Source organism: Tasmannia lanceolata, unplaced genomic scaffold (assembly GCF_043159265.1).
Source record: "Tasmannia lanceolata isolate RefF3 unplaced genomic scaffold, GAP_Taslan_0.1 ptg000011l, whole genome shotgun sequence".
In the NCBI taxonomy this organism is placed as follows: Eukaryota; Viridiplantae; Streptophyta; class Magnoliopsida; order Canellales; family Winteraceae; genus Tasmannia; species Tasmannia lanceolata.
This window is the reverse complement of record NW_027518688.1, coordinates 16,592,538-16,601,629: the sequence shown is the minus strand read 5'-3', so window position 1 is coordinate 16,601,629 and position 9,092 is coordinate 16,592,538. Positions and strand designations below refer to the sequence as shown.

General features: G+C 39.6%; 1 protein-coding gene across 1 annotated transcript; it reads left to right on the top strand.

The window, feature by feature from the left end:
• The first annotated feature begins 7,185 nt into the window (after positions 1–7,185).
• LOC143885935 (DNA mismatch repair protein MLH3-like) lies at positions 7,186–9,092 on the top strand. Its single transcript, XM_077389966.1, has 4 exons — positions 7,186–7,319; positions 8,004–8,055; positions 8,150–8,197; positions 8,905–9,092. Exons 1-4 carry the CDS (start codon positions 7,194–7,196, stop codon positions 9,090–9,092), a joined length of 414 nt encoding a protein of 137 aa, XP_077246081.1. The 5' UTR covers positions 7,186–7,193.

Genomic DNA, 9,092 nt, shown 5'->3' with positions numbered 1-9,092 from the left:
GAGAGAAGAGAGAGAGTGTGAAGTAAAGGTTTCTTCTTTGAGATGAAGCCCCTGCTGTTAATATCGAAGGGAATTTTGAAGCATTCGACCGTTGGAGAGTTACCGTTCGAAAATCTAGCCGTTGTCTTCTGCTTTGTTTTTTTCGAAAAAAAAAAAATGTTTAGTCGATATGTACCAATGCCCTTTGGTTTTCCGTAATTGACAATTTTGCCCAGTCATTTGAAAATTGTACCAAATAAAAGATGGGACATTGCCCTGTATGTGCTGGGAAATGATATATTTGCCCCCCCTACTTCCCCTGGCCACCCCTTGCTGTGTAAAATGATGACTTATTATTATACGGACATGTTATCAGCACTACTGAACTTTGATGAGGGCACTCCTCACTTTATTAAAAGTACATAGGATGATCCAAACCGTCCATTAGATGGGCCACAGCCTAAATAGGATGTGCCCCAAAAATCATTTCCATAGGTTGATCCTAACCTCCGATCTGAATGTTAGAGGGTTGATCCTATTTAGAGGGTTAGGATCAACCTATGGAAATGATTTTTGGGGCACATCCTATTTAGACTGTGGCCCACCTAATAGACGGTTTGCATCATCCTATGGTGCGGGCCATATCGTACTTTTAATAAAGTGAGGAGTGCTCCCGTCAAAATATAGTAGTGTTGATAACATTTCCCTTATTATATTGTGCAAGGCTGTGGCCCATCTAATGGACGGTTTGGATCATCCTATGGTGCGGGCCATACCGTACTTTTAATAAAGTGAGGAGTGCCCTAGTCAAAATATAGTAGTGTTGATAACATTTCCCTTATTATATTGTGCAAGTCAGTAGAGTACAGGTTTTTCTTTTCCAAAAGTGCTGTACGGGTTACACCATAGGATGATCCGAACCGTTCATTTAATGGGCCAACACATAAATATGTTGTGCCCCAAAAATCATTTCCATAGGGTGATCCTAGCCCTCCAATCAATAGAGAAACTGCATATGAAAACCTCTATTGATTGGAGGGGTGAGATCATCCGGTGGAAATGATTTTTGGGTACAAATCCTATGGCATGGCCCAAGTTTTGGAAAAATACTAGACTAGACGGTCTTACACCATATAAAAACTCAGAAATGATATATACACCCATTTTCTTTCCTGGGCCACCCCGTCTAGTCAATGTAATAGGATTTATGGCTACACAATTGAGCGTAGTTCTAGATTAGGCGTACAACTACTCTGGGTTGCCTGGGGAAGAAAAGGGGGCAAATATATTACTTCTCTATTTGATATCTATTTATCATGAGTGGGACCCATCACAATGAATGGCCTACAAGCTCTACACGGTAAAAAATGGAGCATATATGGGCAGTGATATATACACTACAAGAGGGTGCCCCAGGGAAGAAAAGGAGGTGAATATATCATTTCCCTACTCATGGGGTTCGATATGCCAATATATCGAGAATCGTTGAGATAATTCGGTATCAGAGGGGATCCGATATGACCAATAGATCAGACCTCGAACTTTGTGACAATGTATTACAGAGGTGGGGGTTGGGGCTAGGGTTTGACTTGAACCCGAAGAGACAGATGAACAATATTTTTTAGTTTTTTGTTCTACTAACTAAATAAAAAACTTAATGGTAAAAATATAATTATAAAGTTAACCGTAAATGGAATTCAATGAAAATTAGTCTAGGGATGTTTTGGAAAAAAAAATTCAAAATCTTCTGTTTAGATAATATATGATTTTTATTGATTATTTGGAAATTATATTACTATTTAGAGACTTATTACAAAAGGGAAATGAGGTCAACACAACCATATTTTGATATTTTCACAAACCATCTTGTCTTTTAGTATTTAAAGAGCTGTCAAAAGCTTAATACATTTCCCAAAAGGCTCTCAGTAGCCAATTAAAGAAGAAAAGACAGCTGGGTTTGCGCAAATATCAAAATATGGTTGTGCTGATAACATTTCTCTTAGGCTCTGTTCACTTGCCTTCTCGAGAAATGAGAGGAAAGGAAAGTACCCAAAATTTTCTCGCGATTCTTACTTTCCGCCGTTCGCTGCATTTCCCTTGAAAATCGAAATACCGATGTGGAAAAGTAAGAAAATGATGTGGAAAATGGATTTTCCCTCTAAATCACGATTTTCCTTTCTCGTGAAATTTTGCAAAAACAGTGGGAAAAAGAACGCACGGGAAAATCTTTCTTTTTTCTCATCGCTTGTCTCTCTCCTCTCGAAACCCTCATTCGACGAAACCCTCGACGAACCCGCCGGCAACATCATCTTCTCCGGCGAGCTCCACCTCCGGCGAACACTACAAAGGTTAGTGCCCTTCTTCATGACTCTCATTTGCTATTTTTTTTCGCCCAAACTCGCCATTCCCTCTCGGTTTTTCATTTTATTCGAGATTTTTTCTTTATTTTTGGTGGTAAAACGTTGGTAGGGTTCAGATTTCTCCTCCCTCTCCCTCATTTTTTCATTTTTTTTACTGAATCTCTGCATTCCTTCTTCGTTTTTCATTTTTTGTGGGATTTTGGCCTTTTTTCTTACAACTATCCTCGACAAGTTCTGATATGCACTAATATTTTTTTTCATGGAAATATCAGTGTTAGTTGTTGAGAAAGCTTTTATTTAGGTTTTTTAGGGTTCAGATCCCTTTTCTTCCCTGTTTTAGGGTTCGGATCTGGAGAACCCCCTCTCCCTCGGTTCTACAGTTGTTATTGGTGTATGGCTGTTTTGGGTATGGATGTGTTGGTGGTTGTTAGTGTATTTGGGTTTTAGGGTTCGGATTTGGTTGTTATGGCTGATTTTGGGGGCATTTTGTTTGCAATGGCTTGTCTAAAGCTTTTATTTGGGTATTAGGGTTCAGATCCCCTTTCTTCTCTTTTCTCTTCATTTTTATGCTATTTTTTTGTCTGCAATGGCTTCATACAGATTTTTTTTTCTTTTTTTGCAATGGTTTTTATGGCTGATTTTGGGGGATTTCTGTTTGCAATGGCAATATTATATAATTCTGTCGGTGGTTGTTGGTGTATGGATGTTTTAAGTATGGATGTGTTGGTGGTTGTGAGTGGATGTTTGTGCTTTGGTTGTTGATGATGGTTTAGATGTTTTTGTGGTTCTGGATGGATGTTGGTGCTTTGGTGGTTGATGGGTGTTTGGTGGTTTAGTGGTTCTGGGCGGTTGTCGGTGCTTTGTGGATGATGTTGTTTGGTGTTACGGTGGTTGTGGTTGCAAGTCGGTGCTTTGGTGGTTGGTGGTGGCTATAGGAGTTTTGTTTCAATGGTTGTGACTGTGGTTATGGTGTCTTTGCCGGTTGTCTTCTTATACTAAATTTTGTTTTTTTAGTATTTCGTAAGGTTACCATCATGCCCCGTCAACTAGTAGATAGGCGGATATTGATCCTTCGAGCTGCAACTATAGTAATCTCTGCGACAGCTGCAGTTACGCTTAAGGTTCGACTATACCTAGAGCAGAATATTACAAGAGCACCTTACGAAAGCGGGTACCTAACCCGTAGGACCTTTGTTAGACGTATCACGAACGCAGATGACCATTGTATTGCTCTTCTTCGTATGGATGTTCGGTGCTTCCGCACCTTCGTGGCCCTTTTCAGAAACACTACTTTGCTGGAAGACACAATTCATTGCACTGTTGAGGAACAAGTTATGATTTTCTTAAGTGTGATTTCACACAACGAAAGGAATCGTACTGTTAAGGCAACCACAAGAAAGTCTGGGGCAACTGTTTCAAAGTATTTTAATAAGGTTCTCGATGCTGTTCTCATTCTGCAATACATGTTCATAGTACGTCCATCAAGGGAGACACCACGTGCAATCCTTGATAATCTTAATTTCATGCCGTATTTTAAGGTACATTTACGATAGCTACGTATTTCGACTGTAGTTTGTTAGTAATTGAGGCATGTTCACAGTGATGGTTGACATCTGGATGTCCATATTATAGGATTGTCTCGGTGCAATTGACGGGACGCACATTCCTGCAAAAGTATCTCAGGATATTCAGAAAAGATATATTTGTCGTAAGCACTTCCCATCCCAAAATGTGTTAACCTGTTGCGACTTTGACCTAAAGTTTACGTACGTCCTTTGTGGGTGGGAGGGGTCGGCATCGGACTCACGGGTGTTAGCATCTGCCATATCAAAGCAGAACAGGATTTCTATTTTGCCAGGTAATAGTTACCTTATTATTATGTTTGTACATATGCAGTTCCCGTAGTACATAGCTAATTTGAGTATAATCCTTTCTTTGATTGTAGGAAAGTTTTACCTTGGTGATGCCGGGTATCCGTGCCTGTCCCATTTTATAACTCCAATCTGAGGTATTGGTTACCATCTCAATCAGATTAGAGGGCGCAGACCAAGAAAACCCGAGGAGTTGTATAACCAAAGGCATTCTTCGGCAAGGAATGTAATCGAGCGAACTTTTGGTGTCCTGAAGAAGCGATTCGGCATATTAAATTCAACACCCATGTACTCATATGACAAGCAGATCAACATAGTGTTGGCATGTTGCTGCGTCCACAACCACATTAGGAGGGAGATGCCCGACGATGCCTACATTCAGGATGTTGACGATAAGCTGGCATTGCTTCCACCTGAAGAGGAAGAGGAGGAAGGACCTGTTCCTCCTCCTCCTATGACCAGGGCCGAGGATTTAAGGAAAGGTCGTAACATTCGAACCACAATCATGAATCAGATGTGGAATGATTTCCAAGCACGTCGTCGTCGTTAGGAAACACACCTATGTTTACATTTTCGATGTGTACTTTGTTGGAACTGTAGCTTATATTCCTTTCTTTGTGGTGTACTATTTTTATAGATATTCATTTAGTGTGCTGGTTGGAGATCTGTTTATGTAATTTATATGTTTGCTACAGTATTGGTTAATTTAACTTCTAAGATTGCTTATGTCTATTGGTTATCTATAATTCTATGATTGAAGATTTTTATATGAAGTGTTTCGAAAAGTTGCAGGCGAGATAGCAGCAACTGCAGGTACAACTGATAAGAAGGTGAATGTCTCATGGAATGTGACTATGGATGGGGCTCTCTTGGCAGCCCTTAAGAATCAGATAGCCGAGGGGAAAAAAACTGGTGTTGGGTTCAAAGAGTGTGCTTATTTTGCTGTTGCGCAGGAACTAGTTACTGTTCTGAACATGACCCTAACGAAAGAGCATGTGAAAAATCGGTTGAAGACATTGAAGACAACTTATAGGACTTTGAACTCCATCATAAATCTCAGTGGCTTTGGATGGAATGAAACCATATGTAAGTTATCGGTTGACGAAGAAGTGAAGAGTGAATACTTGAGGGTAATATTTATTTTTCGTATATTGCGTCCTCTATTTATAAGTTACATGTTTAAATAATATTCCGTGACAATTCCTTTCCTTTTTTACAGTTGCATCCAGAACACCAACGCTTCTTTAGCAAACGGTATCCCCTCTTCGAAGATATGAAAGCTGTCTGCGATGATGGTTACGCACGTGGGGAGGATGTCAGGGACACAAGAAGGGATCCCACTCAGACGACGCAGGACACACATGGTGCTTCTTCATCGACCCTTCCGATTGGGCTAGATGATATGGACGACAGCTTCCTCCGTACTCCGCCTCATGGTAGAGCGTCTTCATCTACACCTGCCTTAGATGCTAGCATTGGCTATAGTGACTCTTCTCCTATCAGGGGCCCATCTGCTAATGGTGGGAAGAAGTCAAAGAAGCGTCCTAATGCTGCACTTCTATCGGAGTTGCAGGTTGTGTCTTCCAGCATTAATAGGGTTGCCGATGCCATAATTACTACTGGTGAGGTGCACAGCCTCCCTGACCTGAAAGATGCCGTGCTTCAAATTGGGGGCTTCCCTAGAGGTGACCTCGTTGATGCTTATGTGTACGTGCACGGGCATCACAAGGAAGCTGAGGCATTCATTTCTCTGGAGAAGATGGACCGACAGGAGATGGTGGGGCGCATTCTGCGCCGTTTGGCTGGGTCTATGTCTTGAACCATTTCGGTTGGAGGTTTTCTTGGTTCTTGGGTCTTTTTATGGATGGAAGTATGTGTTACTTATGAACCTTTTACTTATGAACTATCTGTGTGTTATGTTTAGATATATTTTGGGTGTATTTGTTTGATGGAACTATGTGTTGTTTGGGAAATGGATGGAACTATGGGTGTAATAGTTTCTTGGAACTATTGGTTTTATGGATGGGTGTAATGTTTAGATATATTAGATTTATGTGAAGGTTGGGGTCTTTGGCTAAATTTTGTTTGATAATTTTGATGATTTGTGTGTGTGTGTGTGTGTGTGTGTGTGTGTGTGTGTGAAGGTTGTGGTCCTTGGCCCAAATCATAAGTAAATGTTGTTTATCTATCATTTCTTGTTGCAGCTATGTATGTGTTGTTTATGTGGTACCAGGTAATGACGAAGGATAAGTTTTATGTGGTTTTCAAGGGACGACAGGTGGGCATATTCAAGAGTTGGGCAAACTGTCACTTCAAGTGAACAAGTATAGTGGACCATCTTATCGCTCCAATGCCACAAGGAAGGAGGCAGAAGCAGCCTTAAATGCATATATTGAGCGCCATGAGGATTTGAAAGACAAGCGTGAAAAGGACATCCACAGTGTTCCTTGGTTTTTGGGGTTAGCCATTGGTGTGGGGTTAGTACCTATGACAGTAGCATTTTAGACTTTTTTCCACTTGTTTATGAGGTATGTTGACTCACATTATGGTTTTATATGCAGACTGGGCATTAAAATGGTTGCTAATGCCAAAATTACTTCTGGTGAGGTACACAGCCTCCCTGACCTCAAAGATGCCGTGCTGAACATTGATGGTTTCGTCAGAGGTGAGCTCATTGATGCTTACATGTACCTGCACGGGCATCACAAGGAAGCTGAGGCCTTCCTTTCTCTGGACGAGATGGACCGAGTAGAGATGTTGGGGCGCATTCTGCGCCGAATGCGCCGTTTGGCTATGTGATGTTTATCTATTTTTAATTGAACCGTTTATGTATGAACTATGTGTGTGTATCTATATTTTGTGTGTACCAAGACCTTGGTAGAAATGTTATAAGTTATGTTTATTTTCTGTTGGTAGATCATACTATGTACATGTTGTTTATGTGGTAGCATTTAATTTATGTATGCTTTCAGCTTTGGTGTGAATGAGGAGCATTAAGCACTTGCCAAGAGCTGTTCATAGTTCCTTGCGTTCGTGCATTTTTCTGTTTGACTTGACAAGAGTTGTTGAGGAATTGGTATTTAATAGTGTGGACGCAGGTGCTTCGAAGGTAATAAGATTGATCTCTCCCTGTTCAAAGTTCTTTTGATCTGTCTGCATGCTTAAATTTAATCAAGCTAGTCATTTTTGTTGTTGCCTTTAGTTCATTCTTTTGCTCATAGGTCCTCAAACATATAAATGACTAGTACTTTCCTATGACCCACAGCTATGATACACAAACTAGCAACTACATTAAGAGATAGTTTACAAACTCAACACCTATCAAGATACCATGCTCAATCCAAGCATCATCTTCTTCCATATAACTATTCTTTTTGTCTTGTGTGGGATTGCTCATTATGCACACATGGTTTTCATTCCCATAATGCACGGTTTTTGGCCCTATAATACCTTTTGCATTAAAAAAATTTAAGTCCAATAATGATTTCTATGAAAAGGCACTGGAGGGGCTAATACTGTAAATGTGGCTGGTTACAATGTTTTTGTAAAGAAAAAAGATCATTTTTCATGTGGGTGCCTTTTTTTGAGGTTTTTTTGTGATTTATCAATTCAGGTAATGCGATGGCAAATCATGCTAGCAAACTCTAGTTCGGTTTTCTTTTTCTTTTTTCCTTTTTTTGAATGGTTTAGTTCGGTTTCCTTCTAGCAGTTTACATATATAGTCCATCCATTTATGTTCGGTTCTTTCTTTTTTTTTTCAAATTCTGTAACTGATTATGATTTGTTGTGTCAGGTACATGTCTCTGTAGGTGTTGGGGCATGCTATGTTAAAGTAGAGGATGATGGTGAGTAATAATTTCACTTATTTAGTTTGTATATTATGGCACTCTTAAATTTAGTCCCCACTTACTATGTTCCATTTTGTATGCATGCTTGCAGGATGTGGTGTTTCACGTGATGGATTGGTTCTCTTGGGGGAAAAATATGGTATTTATTTAACTATGTGTTTCACTCTGTCCAGTCAGTCAGTCACACTCTTAGCAATCTATATTATTGTGTTTTACAGCTATTGCATAATATTACAAGAATGCAATTTATATTTATTTACATTCCTTTACATTTTTTTTCTCTTTTTCTTCTTTAAGTTGAAGCTGAAGTAAACTCAAATTTTCAATCTCCAAATTTTTGGTGCTCTATTTTCGTAGTACTCTTTCTTTTTTCTGTTTTTTCTGGACCAAAACCTGATTAATCCTGATTTTTTTCTCTGAAATTTACTATTTTTGCTATTTGCTTCGATTTTGATGGATGCTTCAAAGTTTCAATGCTTCTCTAATTTGTCAAAAAAGTATGGTTTGCTACCTGCTTTCTTCCAATATTGAAGTTATTAGATGTTTGTTGCCGCTCTATTTGGATACACTGCTCTATTTGAATCAACAACATGTATAGCCAATCATTCATGAGGCCTTACCCTGTGGTGCTTGATCAACTGTACTCATATTGCTTTTCCATGATTTTATTGTTGGCTGCTTCTCCATGGAGGAAGGTTTTGGTGAGTTGTGTGTATTTGTGTATGTGTGTGTGGTGTGCAAAATCCCAGATTATATTTAGATAATGGTCATCCTCTGTTTCAGAAGGTAATTTAATGAACTTGGTCAATGTTCATAACTCCCAGATTATATTTGATACGTGAACAGCCACATCGAAACTTCACTGCTTATCTGAAATGGATGCTGGTATTGAAAGCGTTGGTTTTAGGGGAGAGGCATTGGGTTCCCTTTCTGACGTCTCCTTGTTAGAAGTTGTAACAAAAGCTCGTGAGAGGCCAAATGGTTATCGCAAAGTCATAAAGGCATGCACGTGTTGTTTATGTGGTAGCATTTAA